This window comes from Hippocampus bargibanti, linkage group LG09 (assembly GCF_051943395.1).
Source record: "Hippocampus bargibanti isolate YZ-2025 linkage group LG09, ASM5194339v1, whole genome shotgun sequence".
Lineage (NCBI taxonomy): Eukaryota > Metazoa > Chordata > Actinopteri > Syngnathiformes > Syngnathidae > Hippocampus > Hippocampus bargibanti.
Window position 1 is genome coordinate 19,146,579 of NC_142742.1, and position 24,337 is coordinate 19,170,915.

A 24,337-nucleotide genomic window follows, 5' to 3' on the forward strand; every position below is an offset into this window, starting at 1 on the left:
GTAGGTGATCGACGTGTGCATTCAATGAGAGGGGGTGTGGAAAGTAGCGCCGGCTGGAGCGCTGTTCGGTCGTGTGCTTCCGCCGAAGATCACTCCGCCAAATCCGAAGGTCGTGTGCTTTGGTGTTCTTCGAAGATTACGCCACCAGCCGTGATGGGTGTGTATTATGAAAATAGTGCTTATTATAAGGTTTAATTTTCATAAATTTGACGTTCATAAGACGAAAAGTTCGTAAGATAAGGTGTTTGTAAGTTGAGGTCTCACTGTACTAACTATGATCAGGTCAGCCTTGTGGTTCAGTGGTTAACAGGTCGATCTGATAGTGCAGAGGTCGGATTCCATTTATGTCCTCCCTGTGTGGAGTTTGCATGTTGCCTGCATGGGTTTTCTCTGAGTAGTCCAGTTTCCTCCAACATTCATCTGTAGAGGCTCTCAGTCGTATAAGAGTGGCCCATCGAGGAAAAGGTTTCGACAGCCGTCATATGTACTTCTGTCAAAGAACTACAGATGACTTCTTTCAAAGAAGTCCAGATGACGGCTGAAGAAATCTTTTCCTCCCACATTCCAAAAACATGCATGGCAGGCTGTTTGAACACTCTAAAGAAGTGTTTTTCAACCTTTTTCAAGCCAAGGCACATTTCTTCCGTTGAAATTATCTCAGGGCACACCCCCAGCTGAAAATGTGGGGAAAAAAGTATTAACTGTTAATGTATGCTTTTTTTCCACATTTTTTATTATATTATTAATAATTAACAATATACCACCCACAGCATACACAAAACACATAATGTGCAACACAATATGACAGGTCATAACATATTGTTAATAACAATTAAATAAAAAAATATGTATATAACAATATGTTATATTGGTAATATAAGCTTTTTTAAACGTTGAAGAATGATGTTATATTATAACAGGATTTAACTAAACACAAAGAAAAACGTATTTTATAATCTTTTATATTTATATTTACTCAGTGTGAAACCTGGGCCTGTTTGGACGAACAGAGAGCTGATATCCTGGCCGGGATGGATGAAAGACACACACAAAGCTCTTCCTCCACAGCTCTCATTCTTTCTCTGTCTTTTGTTTTTACTGCAGTCAGGCTTGAAAAGCTCACCTCACACAGATAGGTTGTGGAAAATGGGAGCAATGCCAAAATAGCTTTGTTAGCCAGCATGGAGAGCTCCTTGGCAGCTGCCAACCAAAAACTGTCCAAAGGTAGATCAGCAAAGGTTAGCTTGAGGCCACGATCTTGTCTCAGTTCAGTTAGTTCCTCCTGCTCCTGTAAAGACATGTTTATTCCAACAGCTGATGCTGAGCTGAATGGGTCCCTAACCCAGCCAAGGTGAAGAGAAATAAAATGTCATCTTCTCCTCAAGAGTTTTCAAATGTTTCACTATTAACTCACACAGTGCAGTAGTATTGACATCTTGCCGTTTATTGGTGAGTGGGAACATTTCAAGATTGCCCCTTTCCACATGTTGCTGCCAGAGGTGCACCTTTGAACGAAAACCATTTATTTTATCTGAACTTGTAAGCAGATTTTCATTTCGACCTTGCATTTGTGTGTTCAGTTCATTGAGATGTTGAAAAATATCTGCCAGGTATGCCAGCCTTGCACACCACTCATCACTTGCAAGCAGCTTTGCGTAATCGGACCCCTCATTCGTCAGAAACACTAAGTTCCTCTCGCAGCTCATACACACGGGCCAGCACCTTGCCGCGTGACAACCATCGGACCTCTGTATGGAAAAGCAAGGCTTTATACTCCGCTCCCATTTCCTCACACAAAGTCGCAAATATGCGACTTTTTTTTTTTTGACTGAGGGGTGTTTCGTTTGGAGATGGCATTTAAGCTTATTTGGGACCATAGCGCTGAGCTATTCACCACAGACCAAGCACAATGGAGTCGGTGCCGCTGCATCTCCGGTAAAAGTAAATCCAAATGAAATATAGCTTTCGTTGTATAGCCTCGCGCCAGAAACTTTGCTCGACGTCACTGTCTTTGCTTTTTTTTTTTACCTCTATCCATACTAGGGCCTTCATTTGGGTCCGGGTTTTGTCCAGGGTGCACTTCTGAGTCAGCATTTTTCCTCTTCAAAAACTCTCCATCACTTTCACCGTCGTCCCGCTAGCCATAATCTACACTTGCCGCGCTATCCATGCGTCACTAATTCGCTTGTCTCAAAGCGAATTAGTGGCGCACAACTACCCGCTGTTGCCACCTGCTTGTATGGAAGAGTACTACATGATTACTGGCGCTAGACTGCACATGCACACAAATCGGATAATTTCCCGCGGCACACCTGACAATATCGCGGCACACTGGTTGAAAAACACTGCTCTAAAGTATACCTTTGTGTGAGTGTGAACACAGATAGTTGCTTGTCACTATGTGCCCTGCGATTGGCAGGCAACCAATTCAGGGTGGCACCTGCCGAGTACCTGAAGACGGCTGGGGTAGGCTCTGTCACGTTCCGAACGAGGCAGAGAGCAGCCGTCTCGTCGGAAACGAAATGAATATCTGGATCCCCAAAGCAAGCGACAGAGACAAAGGATCCGTGCAGAAGGTTTCATGAATAACAAAAAGCGCTGGTTGCAACGGAGGAAAATAGCAAGCACACGGTGGTGCAAAAAGCAACAATCCCGACTAAGAAGATAACTAACGGGATGCGAGTGTGTGTGTGGGGGGGAGTGGCCTCGGACCGGGTACATACAGGGGCCCAGTCGGAAGGGTCTGACCTGGGCACTGGGTGCAGCGAGGCACATCAATACTCCGGCGACTACTTACAGAAAGTGTCCCGTATAAATACCCGGTGACATAATGAGGTGATTGGCAGCAGGTGGTACAAGCGGGGAGGCGCAACCCCGCCCCTTGCTGCCAATCCAAATGTGACATGCAACCCCCGAGAGGATAAAGCGATCCGGAAAATGAAGGGTTGGATCATTATTAGCATTACGATCACTATTGGTCAAAGCAGAGAGATGACTTTTGGGGTCACAGTTTAAAAACCGCACATATGCACACACATAAAAACAGTCTCTGGGTGTACACTTCATCATATGGGCTGAAGGGAGTGTGAGGAATTCGTGCAGTAGCGGTTTAATCTCCTCTTGGCCCATTTCCTTCTCTTGGCATCCCGGTAAGGTCCCGTATGGCCAAATGCAGGCCGACATTTCCGTTTGACTTGTTTGTGGATATGTATTCACATAAATATTGTGCTTTGCACCCCCAAAAAATGCATGTTGTCCACATGCTCAAAAACATACACACAAAGCCACATAAACACATGGGTAAAGCGGACCACTATTGACAAATGTTTCGGTCATTTATTTTCAAATTGTGATGTTGATCATAATGTGGGACTTTCCTGAAGTGAAAATAAAACAAATGGAATTTTGGATTGGATTTGGATTTGCCTTTATTTGTCTCGCAGTGGAGACATTCACATTTTCTTGAACATATTGTTCAGGAGTAACTCACCTTTCTGGAACGAATTGTCATTCGCTCGTTCAATTGCTCCTTTTCATAGTGGTCTCAAATTTACGTGCAATTTAAAAACTAAACTCTATATCTTTGGCGTGTATTCAATTGAAAATAGGTTGAAAATGATTTTCAAATCATTGTAGTCTGTTTTGATTTATGTTGAACATGATGTCTCAACTTCACTTGAATTGTATTTGCATTTCTAAAAGTTATGCTAGGAGCAAGCAGAATTCCGCTCTACAAAAGAACACAGTAGTGAAGTGTAGGGAAATGTGGTGGAGGCAAGCATGCATTATGATGAAATATGAATAGCTTGATTATGAAATGTCCAAGGCAAGAAGGAACAGGCAACCTCAGTCAAACATAATTCTTCTGAGAAGGTTTAATGGACACAAAGTGGGAAGGATGTGGAGAAGCTTTGAACCAATATTTTAAAAAGTCATAATTCGTTGCTTTTATCGTATTCTGTGTGAATTATTTCCTTCGTGAAAGCAGATAAATTGTCTCCCTCTTGAGTCCCACAGGCCATAAAGGCTAAGCTCCTTGAGCTTGATGGAATCACTGACTGTCAGTGTCCACCAAAGAGTTTGAAGGTTGCTTCCACTCAGGCACCAACTATCAAATGACCACAGCCCCCCTCTCGTGCACTAGTGTGAATAAATATACACACACTGAGCTAGGGAGCAATGAGTATGCCCATTCTTGCTCTGTGCCTCTCACCGGGGGAAACTCCAGAGTTGAAGAGGCCAACATACATCTCTGGCATTGGCTCTTCCGAAGCATCATCCTGGCATCCCATTGGCTAAGAGGGACTTTGCCTGTATGTGTCGATGTGTGTTGATTGGTGAAAAGATAGATCTGTGTTTGAGGAGTTCCGATAGTTATACGTAAATATGAATCACCCATAAAAAAGTATTTACCGGTCCCTATGCAGATATTTGCCTTGGATGCACACGTCCTTGAACGTTCTTTACAAAACGCTATACAAAAAACATTTCTGAGAGAGAACATGAATGAATAAAGGGAAAAAAACGATCAGTATGCAGTTTAAAGTTAGATGAGCATCATTCTTTAGGATTTTTTTTTGCATGCAAGCTTGTTTTTCATTTTTAGACTCTTGCACTGTGTATAGACAGAAAAACTGATCCTGTGACTGTAAAGTCACCTTGAGAGTTTTGAAAGGCGCTTATAAATGTAATGTATTATTATTATTATGAGGAGGAGAGTTCTTTTCTGAAACATTTTGAGGAGTTGTACAGAGTTGAGGAGTTGTGTGTGTGTGTGTGTGTGTGTGTGTGTGTGTGTGTGTGTGTGTGTGTGTGTGTGTGTGTGTGTGTGTGTGTGTGTGTGTGTGTGTGTGTGTGTGTGTGTGTGGGTGTGGGTGTGGGTGTGTGCGCGCCTTGAGATTGGCTGTCAACTGGCTGAGGATGTCCCCCGCCTATTGCCCCAAGACCGCTAGGACAGGCTCCAGCAAACCTTTGCGGCCCTTTGTGAGGATAAAGGCCCTTTTAGTTAGCCAGTGTTAAAGGAGGCATTTTCCATTAAGACTTAGCATGAAGCTAACTCGAGGCTACTTTTTTCTGTCATTCACTTCATGAGGCTATGTTGTTATTTTTTATGATTATTATACTCCAACCAACTCCACAGAGACATCAAGAGTGATCACATCTTGCTCAGAATGGACAGATCCGTCAAGCTCAGTCAGTGGATGTCTTTTTAAAAACTGCACATATGAAAAAAATAACTTTTTTAACAGATGAGGCATTTTCAACATCGTGAGACGATTATGTTGCATTTTTTTATCTTGCAAGATTGGATTGGCCTTTATTCGTCTCGCATGACAACACAAAGACACAGTGAGTTGTCAATCTTATGCACTTTCTTTACCCTCTTTGTCGTAATAAGCAGTTCTAGATGAGAGGAGAGGTAAGGAAAGAGAGGCCCATTTCACAGTAAGATCAGAGCATTGTCATCAAATGGTGAGTATAGTTTTGGTTTGTTTGAATGCTATTGTGCCGATGACCATTCATTAAGTTAATAGAGTTGCTTGTTTTGTAGCCACAAGGCGGCACACGGCATTGTCTTATTGTGCCGGTCCCGAGCCCGGATAAATACAGAGGGTTGTGTCAGGAAGGGCATCCAACGTAAATGCCTGGCCAAAACAAACATGCGAATCAAACCTTTGAAGATGGAGGACACTGATTCGCTGTGGCGACCCCTGAAGGGAAAAGACGATAGGAAAAGAAGAAGTACAGTTCTCTTCTGCAACATTTTTGTTCATGCAGTACTGTACTAGGTTTTTCTTATCGATCCCACAAACCCCCCACTGGCCCTTTCAATTTTGCTGCTGTAGATTGCAAAGTTTCCCATTGTGTGACTATTAAAAGTCTTCTTATCTTATCTTATCTTATCTTATCTTTTCTTTTCTTTTCTTATCCTTTTTTACAAGATCCACAACTCTCATTTATTGTGCAATAATGTAATTGTAACATGTATTTCTTACATATTTGGATGAATCTTTATGTTAGTGGAAACATTTATGTGGGGCTTGGAAGAAATTAAGGCATTTCCATGGAAATGCATCTCGCCTGACAAAATGTCTAGTTTAGTCATTTCTTACAGTACCAATGAATAGAGGTAGTAGTACCTCATATACATACATACATATTCATTGGGAAAATAGTCTTTGTGTAACCTGAATGTGATCTGAGCATGGGAGTGGTAATCGAAATAAACAGCAGTAGTTTAATTAGAAGTGAGAAATGCATGATAATATACACTGTACTGTATTTTGTGTTTGGTATGTTATGTCAGCTTCTTTGAAGATTTATATGATCTTTTGACAATGAGAGGACTTTCTCTCACTGTTTCACATGCGTTCACTACTCAGCAATGATCTTCCGCCGTCATACCCTCTCATCCTGCACCCCAAGCATTATGTGGATAATTTGCCTGCTTGCAATGCTCTTGCACTCGCCATCTAGAGTGACATTACAGAAAAATGTTTTGTTACCATGGCACCGAATACTGGTTGCCCTAGGTTGCCCGTGTGGATGGCTGGCCCACGATTATCATGCCTTTCATAAGCCAGCAATTACAGAGAAAGGCTACATCTCAGAGCCTCCAAAATGCATAATGGCCGACAATAACACATAATTGCTGTAATTGTCACTACTCCCAGTAACACCCCCACCTCAATCTGCTCCCCCCGCTCCCCAAAGCCACCATCACCCGTTCACATGTAGTCATTTTACTTGACAACAAGAATATGAGATAGTGAAACATAAAGGACTGAGCACAGATGAACTAATATGTGAATCACTCCATTCCTTATAGGCACAGTGCTTAACTTGTCTCTCATCCTATATTGAGTGCATGTACTTGGCATTCTCACGAATATGTTCTAATTTATTGCAATATTAAAAACAAATCTACAGTGGCTTCCTTCATACACAATGCACCGCTTAAAAAACTGTGTTGCAGCAAACTTACTTGTTTTCCTATTATCACAATTCAAAGCCAGTCTTAACTACCACAGCATAACAGGCACACAGTTAGAGCCCGAATACTAAGGTTAAATAACTAGCATATATTGAAATGTAAATTCCCACATTAGGTGTAATGGCAGTACCCCTTTATTATTTGCCGTGATCACTAATATTCAAGGAAATCACAACAGAACCCCCAAGGTCAAGCATTTGTCATTTCAAATTTTGCAGAAATGATGCAGACGCTAATCTACAGATTCTACCTGGACCCAAACAAACGCATGAGACAGGATTTAATATGAATAATTTGTCTTTTGTATGTGGGTGTGTGGGGATGTGTGAGAGAAACCTCACTGCAGTCTTCTTTAAGAACACCCACGAACAAACACACGAGGTTGTGAGACATATTTCTCTTTAAAAGGTTTGTCGGGATTTAGTGACATTTTCACTACCAGATGAAAACCCACTTCCCTCAGTCCTGAGTCTGGATTGTTTTTCCTCATTTCTTGTCATTCCTCACAAGTCAATTAAACAGGCGTCCATCAGTGATGGACAGACGCACCATTCGTCTGTACTGAGAGGATGCACACTTCTGGTTCTGTAGACTTCCGTTAGCTATTTCAATCTCAAATGGTTTTCCTGCACTTTAGTGTTGAAACTGTCAATCTTATTTAGGCCTTGATTTTAAAGTGCACCCAGAGTGCTGGAGCTGTTGAAATGGCCCCAAGTAATTATGTTCAATCAGAGGAGCTGAAGGCATAGCTGGTGTTTGGGGGACGGGGGGCTGGGTGATATTGATGTATGAGAGGAGAGAGTTGAGACTGGAAGGATCAAAGAAAAGGAGAAAGAATAATAAATAAAGCAAAGAGAGGAGGAAAATACCAGTCTCTTCAAGAGATGACTTTATTTACTGTCAAATCTCCTGGTGGATATATATATATGCAACCCCTGCGACCCTAATGAGGAATAAGCTGTACGGAAAATGAGATGAGATGATATATATATATATATATATATATATATATATATATATATATATATATATATATATATATATATATATATATATACAGTAAAGTCTCATTATATTGATATCGGTTATATCGATAGTACCGCTTATTACGATACTATTTCTATGCACGCAAGGAGAAAATTACATGCGCGCAGGGTCGGATATATCGATAGTCCCGCTTATATCGATAATTTTCGGACTCCCGAGAATATCGATATAACGAGACTTTACTGTGTATATATATATATATACATATATATATATATATATATATATATATATATATATATATATATATATATATATATATAGTGTAATGAAAGAAAGTATTGTGTATTTTCCATATATGCCTGCGAACAAAATACATCCAGACATAAGGAGTTACTCTGCCCACAGAATTAGAGGTGAAAAAAAGGCTTCAATTTTCCACTTGAGCAAATTTCAATTTGCGCACACACCCCTCTCCATGACTCCATCCCCCCTTTGTTATTGACAGCATTTAGAACTGCTGTGATCAGAGATTGGTCACATAATGGTTTCATTCTTTTGTTTTCCTTCACTGGATGGACAATTGCTAATACAAGAAGTTACCCAAATTTTGATATTTCTATTATTTTTATCTAGTTTGTCGATGTAATTTTAGAACATTAATACTAGGTATTATTTTATGGTTCAATATTGCAGACTGCAAAAAAAGATGGGAAGTCATATGTTATGTTGAAGAGAATTATTGGGTCTCCATGAGCCTCTCAATATTTTAGTCAGCAACAACAGTGGAATTCATCAACAAAACTGAAATAAGATATTTTTCTTCCTTTTTATACAGGTGATTTACAAGAACAATGACATTCGCCTTGAGTTGTCCCGACTTGCTCGGATTGTTGACCCCAAGATGAAGATCCAGGGCGAGGTGTCCTATAAGTGTGAAAATGTGGCAACACTGGACCCAATTTCCTTTGAAACTCCAGAGGCCTATATCAGCTTACCGAAGTGGAATACCAAGCGGATGGGATCCATTTCTTTTGATGTTCGTACTACAGAGCCCAATGGCCTTATCCTCTTCACCCATGGCAAACCACAAGAACGCAAAGATGCAGCTCGTAGCCAGAAGAACACTAAGGTCAGGCCGTCTTGATTAATGTTGAACATTAAGCATTGTTTTAGTGGGAATCAAAGGGAGGGCTCTGTACAAATGGCTTCTAACAATGGCCTTCAGTCTGTTTTTTTTAAGTGAGAACAGTTACTGGAAGAGTAGAGCATTTCCGCAATTGTTCCCACAAAGAAACAGAGCTTGAAAAAGTTGCCTCTGTAATGCTGTGCCTTTTGCTAATGTTGAACTCGTAAGCTCACAGTCATACTGCAGTGGTCCATCGATGAAAACGTTTCTTCAGCCGTCATCTCTACTTCTTTGAAGGTATATATATATATATATATATATATAAATGTAAAGACGGTCATACGAGTTCAACATTAGCAAAAGGCACAGCATTACAGAGGCAACTTTTTCAAGCTCTGTTTCTTTGTGGGAACAATATATATATATATATAAATATATTTTTTTTATATTTTTTAATCGCTTTCCGCTCTCTAAACTGAGTTCTCCCTGGGGCTAGCTGCTATGTAATATGTTGATGTCTCACGTGACATCATGAGGCCTCTGATGATTTTTTTTTCTAGAAAATGATCTTGTTCTCAAGTGTTTGAGGTCCAACTGTACACGTTAAGATGTGGAAAAGACACGCCACTGGAATACTCATAACATTCTTCATCCATTTCGATTTTTGTTGTTATACTGGAAGAGTATAGTCTTCCCTGAATTGTTCCCACGAAGAAGTTGGAAGAAGTTGCCTCTGTAATCTTATTTGCTCCTGTTCTTTGACCATCTGTCCTTCAATGCAGTGTTGGAGAAACCCACAGATTGACTCAAGATGGCGATAAACAGTTTGATTTAAATGGTCATGTCTGTTGGTGTAATTCTAAAACTGTTTTTCTAGGTGGATTTCTTTGCTGTGGAGCTCTTGGATGGAAGTCTGTACTTGCTGTTGGACATGGGCTCAGGCACCATAAAGGTGAAGGCCACACAAACAAAGGTCAATGATGGTGCCTGGTATCATGTTGATATCCAGAGAGATGGCCGCTCAGGTTAGTTATTTCAACAATTTTGCAAAATTATTGTTTGTTCACCTGAAATTTTAATTGGACATTGGAAAATCTGGGCCAATCCGAATGTGTTCCATTATCCTGATCGCGGTTCAATATGTGGAGAAAAAAAAACTCAACTTTGTTTCGCCAAAATGACATAAAATTATTCTATCTATCTATCTATCTATCTATCTATCTATCTATCTATCTATCTATCTATCTATCTATCTATCTATCTATCTATCTATCTATCTATCTATCTATCTATCTATCTATCTATCTATCTATCTATCTATCTATCCCTCCAGCTATCCCTCCATCACTCTCTCTCTTTCTCTATATATATATACATATACATATATATATACACATATACAGTAAAGTCTCGTTATTTCGATATCGGATATATCGATAGTCCCGGTTATATCGATACTATTTCTATGCACGCACGGAGAAAATTACATGCAAACAGGGTCGGATATATCGATAGTCCCGGTTATATCGATATTTTTTCGGACTCCCTTGAATATCGATATAACGAGACTTTACTGTATATACATATATATATATATATATATATATACACATATATATACACATATATACACATATATATATACATATATATATATATACATATATATATATATATATACACATATATACACATATATACACATATATATATATACATATATATACACATATATATACACATATATATATACACACATATATATATATATATATATACACATATATATACACACACACACGTTCGCAGGCATATATGGAAAATACACAATACTTTCTTTCATTACACTATATATATATATATATATATATATATATATATATATATATATATATATATATATATATATATATATATATATATATATATATATATATATATATATATATATATATATATATATATGACGTGCAGAGGGGCAGCAATGCGGTCTCACTGCAGAGCAAGCCAGAACAGTTAGCATAGTGGTTGTGCAACGCATGGTGAGGCTCAGCCGGCTGGTGCCTCACCACTCGTCTCCACTTAGTATTTGAACGGTAAATGTGAAAATTCAGCGATTTTGAAAAAAAAAAATCAAAAAATGGTGAAGTTAAATGGAAAAGAAGTTTAAAGTACAAATCACTAAATAAATATAACGGATTAATTTATTTTGTCATTTGATATTTCCATGATGACAGGTGAGGCACAGCCTCACCTGCCTCCCCTGACTGCACGTCACTGATCCCTACTGTCTAGAGGTGGCGGTGCCAGACCTCTGCTATGATAGGTTAATTTTATTTCGCTGACAAAGCCTCTTGGATGAGAAGCGAAACGTCCCACACCTTCAAAGAAGTAGAGATGACGGCTGAAGAAACGTTTTCATCGATGGACCACTGCAGTATGACTGTGAGCTTACACAGACGACCCAAGGTGTAGGTTGTGCAAATAGGCACCTGAGACAATCCATCAAATAACTTCAGGGTATAAGATGCTGGCAGGGAAATCTTACATGGAGCGCCATAACCAGGTGGTTGCATAGTCTACCGAAACATATGTACTGAGTATGGACTGGAAACCCCAAAGGTGGTAGAGAATGACCGCGCATAGATCTTGTGGGCCTTCAAAATTCAGACTGACAAGATGGTAATGGCGAACCAAACAGATATCGTGATCACAGATGAAGGGCAGATGAAATCCATTGTAAGGGTGTCGCGATCCCAAATGATGGAAACATCAGAAAGAAGGAGCACGAGAAACTAGAGAAACAATCAAGAGCTCAAAGAGACGATGGATAGAGCCTGAAAGTTAAAGTCATCGGCCATGCCTGTGGTGGTCAGAGCACTTGGGGCATTGACTCCCAAACTAGATGAATAGTTGCAACAGATCCCACAAACAACATCAAACATCTCACTCAGGAAAAGCACAGCGCTGGGAACAGCAAGGATACAGCATAGAACCCCCAAGCTGCCTGGCCTCAGGTAGAGGATCCAAGCTGAATAGGGGACAGAAAGGGGGGGAGAGGAATGGATGCATGGATATGTGTGTGTGTGTGTGTGTGTGTGTGTGTGTGTGTGTGTGTGTGTGTGTGTGTGTGTGTGTGTGTGTGTGTGTGTGTGTGTGTGTGTGTGTGTGTGTGTGTGTGTGTGTGCACATTTCCCCTGTTCAGAATTTTGTCAGTAAATCATCCAGATGAAATCAGTGTTAAAAAACAACTTTTGCAATCTGATATACAAGCATGAATGGCAGTTAAAGAATACATTATTGGAAGAAAGATTGTGTTTATTTAGGGTGACTAAGTCTGTGTAAGGGTGACTAATGCTTTCTGAAATCACGTGACGCTAAATTTGATTTCTACCCATCCCAGGTACCATCTCTGTAAACAGCAGAAGAACGCCATTCACAGCAAGTGGTGAAAGTGAAATCCTAGACCTGGAAGGTGACATGTACTTGGGGGGGCTTCCAACTGATCGCGCCAACCTAATTTTGCCGACTGAGCTATGGACAGCAATGCTTAACTATGGCTACGTAGGCTGCATCCGCGATCTCTTCATTGATGGTCGAAGCAAAGACATTCGCCAGATTGCCGAGGCACAAAATGGTGCTGGGATTAAGCCTTCGTGCAACAAGCAACCTGGAAAGCAGTGTCAGAGTTACCCTTGTAAAAACCGAGGTGCCTGCAAAGAAGGCTGGAATCGATTTATTTGTGACTGCACTGGCACTGGTTATTGGTCCCGTACTTGTGAGAGAGGTAAATGTGTGCGATTTGTGCTTTCTTATTTTACAATGCATTTAAAATACAAAACTGATGAAAAGTGAGTACAAGTTGTTCTTTTAGCATGCTTTTTGTGCAGGGCTTGTTCACTAGTTCAAGGCCTGTCTGTGTAATTCTTAGTGAATACTCAAAGAGGATACAAGGGGCTCATTTTTTGTACTGGTGACATGAGCTCTCCAACTTTGCTCGGAGATTGACTAGATCAAGGGTGTCAAACTCATTTTTGTCACAGGTCACACTGTAGTTATGGTTTCCTCTCAGGACCCTTATGAATTTGGGGAACCCATGAGAATGTTTAATCCACTCCACATGTTACATATAGAATGCACAAATAATTAATGAATAACTTGTTGTCAATTTTGAACAAAAAAATAATTATTGTTATTATGGATCCCATGGGACAATTTTAGACTTTAGTTCGCACTTTAGAAAAGCATCATGGAATTTTACAAGTTTGATTTGCTTTTTGCGGGCCGTATAAAATGATGTAGCGGGCCATATTTAGCCCTCGGGCCTTAACTTTGACACATGTGTATTAGTGTTTTCACATATACGCACCTTGGCGCAGAGAGCTTGTTGTGCGGCATTGTGGGTTTGAACACAACTGACTTCTTTCACCATCAGCGAATGGAAGTGCCCTCTTTCATTGTCCTTAAAATCAGCACGAGAGCTACACGGGCATTATATGGTGGAAGAACAAACCAATTTCTTGGAGGTCAAGGTGCACAATATACCTCTGTCAGAAACGGCAAACAGACCTTCATGAATGGATGATATCAAGTTGGGCAGGGACATCACAGATTTGATTGGGCAGGTGGCAAGACATTTGAAGACTGCCATCCACCTTGACTATGTCTGAACATGTACACATGCCAACCATCAAAACTCCCACCCAAAAAATTCATCAACATAGATATTTTTAAGTGCATTATAACATTTATTTCAGAATCCAGATGATTCAATTGAATGCCGCCACTTGACAAAGTAAAATTGAGTAAATTCAACGCACCATTTCTTTTTTCTAGTGTAAATGTTCAAAGAACTCTCTCCCTACCAACCTTGCTGCCACATTGGCACGTTTTAGCCTCCGCCTAGGTTAATGAAAGTCTCTTTATCAAGGCAAGGGAGTAGCATAATCCACAAACCGTAGTATAATAGTTATAGTCAATTACTATTTAAGAAAATGAGCTAATTCTAGAACAGATCGTAAGGAGATAGTTCAGACCCAGTCTTCTCAATCTAATACAGGCATGCACAGCTACACGTGCCTGAACATTGCAGCGTACTGCTGACCAATTTTCTCACATGGTGTCCTTTTTGTGAACTCTAAGTTAAAAACTAATTAACTTCCAACCGAGACCCAGAAATTGTTCCAGGTTTTTTTTTTATTGCATACCAAATCATAGCTGCACCTATCATATCACATTTTAATCAGTCTGTTTTTCGCCTCCCTTATCTACTGGGCTGTAATTAAGTCCCAGAAATTCACATTTCTACTCCTTGAAAAGACAGAAATTACATGGGTCAATCAGACATAGTAATAATATTAATAATAATACATTTAATGGTTTTATTGTTATATGCTTTGTTTTATTGTTTTTATTGTGAAGTGTCCTTGGGTGTTTTGAAAGGCACTTGAAGCCTTTCAAAACATCCAAGGACACCTCACAATAAAAATAATAAAACAAAGCATATAACAATAAAACCATAAGTAAAATGATAAATAATAAAATAGCAGATTGAACTCGACATTGAAAGCAATTTTAAAAAGATGGGTTTTGAGGTGGGACTTGAAAATAGGTAGGGGTCAATATTACGGATGTTGGGTGGAAGTGAATTCCAGAGTTTGAGAGCAGAGCGGCTGAAAGCTCTGCATCCCATCGTGGTGAGACGGGCAGAGGGCACATAGAGGTGAAGGAATGATGAGGATCTGAGGGACCGAGAGGGAACAGAGATTTGAAGCAGGTCAGAAAGATAGGGAGGGGCAAGGTTATGGATGGCTTTGAATGTAAACAGAAGTATTTTGAATTCGATTCGATGTTTAACAGGAAGCCAGTGGAGCTGCTGGAGGACTGGCGTGATGTGGTGAAAGGAGGGGGTTCTAGTGATTATCCGGGCTAAAGAATTTTGGACGAGTTGGAGTTCATGGAAAAATTTCTGATTGACACCGAAGAGAAGTGAGTTACAATAATCGATGCGGGAGGTGACGAGACTGTGGATAAGGATAGCAGCAGAGTGAGGGGTGAGCGAGGGACGGAGACGGTTAATATTACGGAGGTGGAAATAAGCAGACCGAGTTATGTTATTTATATGGGAGTGAAAAGATAGTGAGCTATCGAGGATGACACCCAGGCTCTTGACCTGAAGGGAGGGAGACACGGTTGAACTGTCAATGGTGAGAAACTGTTAGTTTTGTGTAGGGTGGATTTGGTACTGACAAGGAGAAGTTCAGTTTTTTCACCGTTAAGCTTGAAAAAGTTATGGGAAAGCCATGATTTAATTTCTGAGAGGCAAAGCGAGAGGGATGAAGGTGGAAGAAAGGCGTCGGGTTTGCTGGAGAGGTAGAGTTGGGTGTCATCCGCGAAGCAGTGAAAGTGAATGCCAATCTTACGGAAAATATTGTCAAGAGGAAGTAGGTAGATAAGAAAGAGAAGGGCCCCAGGACAGACCCATGAGGCACACCAGAGGACACAGGAGAGGACAGTGAGGTGAACGAGTTGATTTGGATAAATTGTGAGCGATCAGAGAGATAGGAGTGAAACCAGCGAAGTGGGGTGTGCGTGATGCCTAGGGTGGAAAGTTTGTCGAGCAGGATAGGGTGGGAAATGGTGTCAAAAGCTGCGGTCAGGTCGAGAAGGATGAGGATGGAGAGTGAACCGGCATCGGCTGCCATGAAAAGATCATTCGTGATTTTTATGAGAGCTGATTCAGTACTGTGGTGGGGGCGGAAACCAGACTTTTTATGTGTTCGTAAAGGTTATTGTGAGTGAGGTGAGAGTGAAGCTGGAACGCAACTGTTTTTTCAAGGATTTTGGCGATGAATGGAAGGTGGGAAATTGGACGTAGGTTATTGAAATCGTTTGGATCTGAGCCAGGTTTTTTCAGGTAACAGTAACAGCTGCGGTTTTGAGTGGGATAGGAACAATTCCAGTTGATAATGAGGAGTGAATAATGGTTGCAATAAATGGGAGAAGAGAGGGTAGGCAGGACTTGATAAAGGTAGTAGGGAGGGGGTCGAGTTGACAGGAGGAATTCTTGGATTTGGTGATAATGTCTGAGATTACAGAGGGATGGGGGAGTTCAAAAGCAGAAGTAGTTGGGAAGGAGTAGAAAGGCTGGGAGGGGGGGGGCAGAGGACCCGAGGTGCTGATGGATTTAGTTGATCTTCTCGCTAAAAAAAACATAAGCAGAGCATTGCATGTATCAGAGGAATAAAAGTGTGAGAGGATTGAGATAGGAGGTTGTATGATTTTGTGATAGAGGGAAAAGAGGACCTGTGTGTTTCCAGGATTAGAGTCAATGAGTCCAGAGTAATATTGCGATTTTTCGCGTGAGATTGAGTCCTTGTAATGGGTGAGGTGAGTACGTGTCCTTGTGAGTAGTGAGACCGGTCTTCCTGTAAAGTCTTTCCAGTTACCGAGTTTTATTCTTGATGGAGCAGAGATGGGCAGTGAACCAGGGGGCGGACCGGGTAAATTGGAAAGACCGGGACTTCACAGGAGCGAGGGCATTGAGGGTGTTCGTGAGGTCCGCGTTGTACCGGGAAACAAGATCATCAGGGGATGAGTTGTAGTCCGGAGTCAGGGTGGCAATCATCTCGGCGAGAGTGGAAGCGTTGATGTCCTTGATGTTGCGATATGTGATGCGGGGTGGTTTGGGGTGAGAGAAGGAGAGGGAGAGAGAGGAAACGTTGAATGAAACCAGGAAATGGTCTGTTATAGGAAGTTCATTTGCTGTGCAATTCATTGGGGTAAGGCCAGACATGCAAATGAGGACCAGGGTGTGGCCTTTTATGTGGGTGGGAAAGTCCGAAAATTAATGCAGACCAAAACTGTGAAGTGAGGAGGTGAAGTCTTTGGTGAGGGGAAGAGTGGAATTGTCCATGTGATTGTTGAAGTCCCCGAGAATAATTACATTTGGTGACAGGGTGGAGAGGTGTGTGAGGACATCAGAGAATTCTTTTAGAAAGTTACAATGTGGTTTTGGTGCACGGTATACAGTGGCTATGAGAGTGGGAGAGGGTCTGGAAATTTTACATGCAAGGCATTCGAATGATAGGGTTTCCGGGAGTGAAACTTGGATGACTTTCCACTTCTTGCGGTAAATTATCACGAGACCACCTCCGCGGCCTGATAGGCAGGGCTTAGAAATGTAAACAAAGCCTGGCGGAGTCGCGTCGTTGAGCTCGGAGAAGTCTCCCGCCGTTTGCCAGTTCTCATTAATATAGAAAAAGTCAGGCTTACGGTCACTTAGGATGTCCTGGATAAGACACCCCTTTCCCGTAGGCGAGCGGATGTTGAGGAGGATGTACATGTCCTTCTAAAATTCCAAGAAATAATTTAATGACATTTTGCAATGTGATTCCTGTATTTTTACCCTGCATTTGAAGATTGACAAATGCATTTTAATGCATTTGTCACTGCTGAAGATATAATAACCTGGAATGCGATGTGGAGAAACATGAAGCCACCGCCAAATGCAACCATAATAACAGCAAAGTATTGAATAATGCATAGGTCATTGACAATGTGTCTTTGATCCACAGTGGCGATCAAATCAGACCTTTGTTAGCTTGCATAACTGTTCATTTACCTGTTGTACCAAAGCTGAGTGTGTCTAGGTGCCCTCATTGTTTTTCCCAATGAGTGCAAATGTATTTCAAGTTTGACATGAACATAACATAAAAGGAAATGCTATGACTGACGATTTAGTCATCCATAGCATACAAAGGAAAACAAATGAATTAGTTTGGAGTGTAGAGTCTCTTAGAAGCTATGTAGCTTCTGTACCTACAGGATGGTGGGTCATTGGACTGCAACATATACTTTAGTAATGTACAGGGTGGTGGAAAGTAACAAAGGATTGGAAATCGATGAGGTTTCTTCAGCCGTCATCTGTACAATTTTGAAGGTTTCGGACGTTTCGCCTCCTATCCAAGTGGCTTCGTCAGCGAACTAAAGTCTGACTGGTCGTATCGGCCCTATTTATATATCCCTAATGTCCAGACATGGTGGCGCCGGACACAGCTATGATAGGTCCCTACTCTCAGGTTGGGGGGGCAGAGGACCCCTGAGACTACCTGAGAGTAGGGACCTATCATAGCTGTGTCCGGCGCCACCATGTCTGGACATTAGGGATATATAAATAGGGCCGATACGACCAGTCAGACTTTAGTTCGCTGACAAAGCCTCTTGGATAGGAGGCGAAACGTCCGAAACCTTCAAAATTGTACAGATGACGGCTGAAGAAACCTTCTCATCGATGGACCACTCCTGTACGACTGAGAGCTTACACAGACGAAAGGATTGGAAACTACTTATGAAAAAATGTGTCACATTAGTCATTCTGAAAAAGTTATTTTAAACACCAATGGAAATGTATTACTTACTTTCACATTCTTTTGTCACTCGACTGCGCGGGACCAAGCTGAGCATCCCTGCTTTTTCTAATATTCACATTTCTCCTCGTCGTTACCTTTACAGTATTTTTCCATGTAATAGAAACTCGAATCTTTTGTTTAATTGAATTTATCATAGTAATATGTAGTATAGTTTTGCTTTGTTTGAATACTGCTGTGCCGATGACCATTTTGTGTTTGGGAGCCTTCTACTGAGCATCTTTATCTTTTTTAAGTTCATAGAGTTGCTTGTTCTGTAGCCACAAGGGGACACAAGCCAGGGCCTTCTTGTGCCGGTCCCAAGCTCGGATAAATACAGAGGTTTGTGTCAGGAAGGGCATCCAACGTAAAAGCTTGGCAAAAACAAACTTGCGAATCAAACCTCTGAAGATGGAGGACACTGATTCGCTGTGGCGACCGCTTGAAGGGAAAAGCCGAAAGGAAAAGAAGAAGAACATGGATTTTTGAACCAATTTCAATTAATAGTTACTTTTCACACAGTCACATAGAATAACTTGACTGATGCAATGTTGCTGAAGAAAGTCTCTGATACCAAGAGAGATGCTTGCTATCCATCCATCCATGAATTTTCTAATGGGCTTTTTCACCAAGATGACAGGGTTGCAATTCGACAAATTACTAAATGTCCACTGAACCATCTGTTTCATGAGATACTGTAGGTCATGGGACTCCTGTCATGGTTAGTCTTTGGCCACCAGACTTCACACTTTATCAACATAGTGATACCTCTATTAACCCTTTCAGGGACAGTGGTCACTACAGTGACAGCCTATCATGTTATGGAGTTACAGGTTATCATTACTGGTGCATGAAAGGGTTAAGATGACAAATCTGGAAACATTGGCATTTGCATGTAGTTGTGATTTAAGCAGACAATTAGCGTTTTGGATGCATAGTACGGATTTGACATGAAACCGTAAAGCACATCCGTGTCCTCTCTTTCAGAGGCTTCCATCCTCTCCTATGACGGGAGCATGTATATGAAAGTGGTGATGCCGACTGTCATGCACACAGAGGCAGAGGATGTCTCGCTACGCTTCCGATCGCAGAGGGCTTACGGCCTCCTGATGGCCACCACCTCCCAAGACTCAGCCGACACACTCAGGCTGGAGTTGGATGGAGGACGCATCAAACTCACAGTCAATCTAGGTATCGTAGGCACCTTTCTCCATCCATGTCCACATCCCCACTATCTCCATGAGATGGTTTGTCATTGAGTGCTAATATTTCCTCACAGTGTCTCAATTGTTTTTGTCCATGTCTTCTCATCAGATTACATACACAAATCCCTTAAATGTTCATATTAGCATTAGGAAACCAATCATAGCATTATCTAGTTTGCATGTGTCTCTATGCAGTGTGTATGTCTATGCAGTGTGTACGTCACTGCAGCTACGGTGGAACCTCAAGTGTCGACCACCATCCCTTCCATTGCACTAGTTGACCAACCAATTTCTTATTTCACACATGTTTAGTAGTGACAATGCGCGGTCAACTCGTTCCTAAAAACGGTAAACTGTCAGAGAAGCAAAACAATCAGGTAGCAAGAGATGAAAATAAATCTTAGATCGTTAAGTACTGAAATCTCTGTTAATGCTGAAGTTGTACAATTCAGAATGTGAGTTGGCTTATTGTCATGCAACTTGTGATGTCAAATCAGCATTTTTTTTTCTTTTTTTATTTGTGTTACGCTTTGTGTCAACGCTAAATTGAGGTGTCCTTGGGTCCAGCCACGTGTAAAATTTATGTCTCACTGACATCATGAGGCCCTTTTTTCCAGAGAAGGATCTTGTTCTCAAGATTTTGAGGTTCTACTGTACACGTTAAGATGTGTTAGGCTTTACCATCACATTTCACTCCAGTTAAATGTTTGAAAAAGACACGCCACAGTAATACTCATAACCTTCTTAATCCACTTCGATCTTTTGAGGAAGTCACAGAGCTAAAAGCACCCAAACACAGACTAAGAAGATTGTAACGAGATGCTTATTTTCATGTGAAATTTCCAAATTACGAGGAAAAAATAATCTGCTGAAATGTTCTAACATGTGACTTCCACAAACTATGTACACTGATCAACTAAACTTTGATTTGCTTTCACATTATTCTGTTGTGTCTTAAAAATGTCCCACTCACCTTTCTGGAGTGCCATCCGCTGACTATGGTGTGTAGACGTTTTGGTTTTATATGTAGCTCTCAACGCCATTTTCCATTATGCTTTGTCAAAAGATGGTATTCACCCCTTCAAAGGCCTTAAGCCTGCGGCCCGTCAGGTGAACAGCCCGAGAACAGAGCCCAGCAAAACCTACAGCTGGCCGTGACCGCAAGCCTTTTCCTAAGGTCAAACCACGCAAATTGTACAATGCACACTGACTATTAAGAAAATCAATCATACATACATAACATTACAGTATGTATTCATCACAGATGCACAGACACAATAATCTATTTTCAATGTATTTTTTGATACCCAATAAAACATTTCCACTGATGGCATAGCATAAACACTAATATCTGACACAGGAATACACATCACACACATTCTGTACTTATCAATTCACAAGAATATTATAGCACAAGTAATCTGATGGCTGGGTCTTGTGCCTCTGCATGGTGCTGGTGCTGACTGGATCGTGGCTGTTTGCTCCCACTTTTCTGTTGCGGTTGACGGCACATGAACATATCAGCCACATGGTGACCAACCCTCCATGGCTTTAATGAGCCTATTGACAAGACTCTCATGTTCAAATTCATATCATTCCATTGGCTTTAAAATTTAGCAATGAAACTGTATCAGTCCAATCCAAGTCCAATTTTGTGGGTTGGAAATCAAATGCAGCTGGTACCAAAAGTGGCCATTTTAGTGTTGCCCCACGTTTGGTAACACCGATACTGTAGTTATCAGCACCTTCAAATAAAAACACACTGCAATGGTTTGTTTAAAATGTGGATTTGTCTGAGAAACAAATAACTAGTAATAAAATGGCCGTCTTTCTCCATGTGTACGTCCCCGGAAGGGTGGAACTTTTGTTTTTGGATGTCTGCAGCTATAACCTTGAAGGATGCAATTTCATCTGTCATTTATTCTTCCCCATCTAGACTGTATCAGGATAAACTGTAACTCCAGTAAGTTACCACTCAAGTTTCATTTTGCTTTCTGTGTTGAAGATTTGTTGATGCAATATGTGCAAACTGCCTTTTATTTGTCTTTTGAGCCACATTCCACTTTCTCTTAAAGCAGATATATTTGTCCACTCCCACAATTAAAACAGAAACAGTAACCAAGTGTATATCATGTCTGTGACTTGCTTTCGTCAACAAGCAAGAATTTAAAACACCTATTAATTTTGCCTCATTCAATTTTGAGGGGATGGTCTTGTCCCATTAATATGAGTAACTGTCCTCGCTCGCCGAATCAGTATTACAGTATGTATGAAATGATGACTAGGGGCAAATTTATGTGTGGGCTATTTATTGAGCCAAAACAAAGCCCTCACAAAGAGAGCCCTGATTGTACTTTCTGTTGAAATAATTAACCTGACTGCCAAATGAAACTTGTCAATGAGATAACTGAAAAAGTAATGATATCTCAAATACTGGAAACATCACTTAACCCTTATGCCCCTTGATGTTGCAGTTCAACAAAATTCACAATGGACAAACAAATTCACTGAAAAAAGGCAGCCCTTTAAAGATTTACTTGATTATGTAATTTCATACTTGAGATCACTGAGAGCAATTTATTTGTTAGCATAATGTGTCCCTTTTAAAGCAGACTGTGGAAGATCAGTTGTTAATAAGTATCATATTTAATGAAAATATTTACACTGCAATTTGAATGAGCACGCCAGCCAGATGTTGTTTGTTGTTGTTGTTTTTTTTTTTTTTGCATAGTAAAATCTTTTGTCGAAGACCGCCCTCTGTCAGGGAGCAACATTTTTGAAGATTCATAAGAACATCTCGTATATCTAGTGGGAAGTGTGTTCTCATATACAATGAGTTGAACTTTAGCAAGCTAACTCAACTGAGCAATTGTGATGATGTAGCCCTTCACTTCTACTATATGTAATAAAGATATGTAATCCAGACAGCAAAATCAGGCCAGGCCAGTAATGACCGGTACTGGTTTCCTCTGTAAACCAATGGTATGAGAACCCTCACTGGTCAACTAAGGAAGTGTCCCTCAATAAATGTTTGTGTCCAGCATTTGTCACTATTTGAACCAAACCTTTGGTTCCCAACTAAGTGAAGAAAGCTTAAAAGTTAACTTTGGCAGTATCCTTAACACTTCAAGTTGAAGGGTGGGAAACCAAAGGATTGGTTTGAACATGAGGATGTGTTTAACTTTGTGATTGTTCTCAGGCAAAGGACCAGAGATGCTGTATGCTGGGCAAAAGCTCAATGATAATGAATGGCATACAGTACGTGTGGTGCGTCGCGGCAAAACCTACAAGCTAATGGTTGACGATGATGTAGCAGAAGGTACTTACTTGCATAAACCTGGTCTTATGATGTCATTACCTTGTTACGCCAAATGTCGCAATTAGTATTACCAACACAGTTCTGCTTTCAAGCAAAATTGCACACTTGCAATTCGGAGTGGCAGCTTGCATCACTCTAATACTGTTAATTTAATGTCCTCCTTAAATCAGCCCTTTTGTGTTAGTGTCAGACGGTGTTCTCTTTTCTTTTTGTTTTTGTCTTTCTTTTCAACCCATCCCCTGCACCCTCCCCATCTTCAGGCCAAATGTTGGGTGACCACACACGTCTGGAGTTCCACAACATTGAAACAGGCGTGATGACAGAGCGCAGATATGTTTCAAGCATTCCATCCAGCTTTATTGGTCACCTGCAGAGCCTCAGGTATTAATTAACAAATATTCAATGGAAATGTATTGTAGATAAAAGCAGTGGCATCTCATTGGACTTTCAGAAAATGTGACAAAGCCTTACTATCCACATGTGACGAATGCACACTTTCAGCTTTAGCTGAGGTTGAATGGTCGAAATTGTCACATTTCAAATTAATGAGAAATATAATGGAACCACTGATTTACACACTGTTCCAGGATGCTGGTTGACCTCTCCTTTGTTCAGATTTGGAAATCATAATTCCTTCTGAAATGGAAATGTCTCTTAATAAGCTGTTGTAGGGTTCAATTGTGGCAATCATAAAACATTTTTTAAACTATGTCAGCAAGATCTGCAACACGTTTTGGCATGTTTGACTGTCTTACAAATCTAAAAAGATAACACAATCATCATTGTATAACAAAATATAAAACATATAAGATGCATACAGACACTTTGCTCATGCAACAGTGTTGCCAACAGGGATGTAGACAAAGAGGATACTGATGGCATGTAAACTTTACACATCCAAATTTTGTAACATGCTTAATAGCATGTAAGAAAAGATCCATCTAAAAACAGTACAATATTGACAAATCAGAAAACCTAACTTGCGTAAGAGTACTTAAAATTAATGTATTATTAAGAATGCGGAAGCCCTCTACTCCATGGGACCTTATTTGAAACAGTTCGGTTGTCAATTGTACATGAAAAATATTTTCATATTTTCCACACTATAAGACGCTTCGGAGTGTGAGGCATACGTTGACTGACTGGCCTATTTTAAAAGTGTTTTCATATATAGAACACACTGCATTATAAAATGCATAGTAAACAAGCTACAATAGTGTCTGCGGTTGTGCTGTGCGTCCTCTCGCTGGAGCTAGGCAGACATGGGCAAACTACGGCCCGCGGGCCACATACGGC

General features: G+C 40.7%; 1 protein-coding gene across 11 annotated transcripts in view; it reads left to right on the forward strand.

Moving 5' to 3' along the window:
* Positions 1–24,337, forward strand: part of nrxn3a (neurexin 3a) — a 125,731-nt gene that overhangs the window by 61,657 nt on the left and 39,737 nt on the right. For all 11 annotated transcript variants that reach the window (XM_089003579.1, XM_089003582.1, XM_089003581.1 and 8 more), the window contains exons 8-14: positions 8,820–9,113; positions 9,988–10,135; positions 12,514–12,897; positions 19,505–19,708; positions 21,659–21,685; positions 22,922–23,041; positions 23,302–23,422. In XM_089003579.1, the coding sequence (XP_088859705.1) occupies positions 8,820–9,113; positions 9,988–10,135; positions 12,514–12,897; positions 19,505–19,708; positions 21,659–21,685; positions 22,922–23,041; positions 23,302–23,422 (1,298 nt within the window). The remainder of the gene's footprint in view (positions 1–8,819; positions 9,114–9,987; positions 10,136–12,513; positions 12,898–19,504; positions 19,709–21,658; positions 21,686–22,921; positions 23,042–23,301; positions 23,423–24,337) is intronic.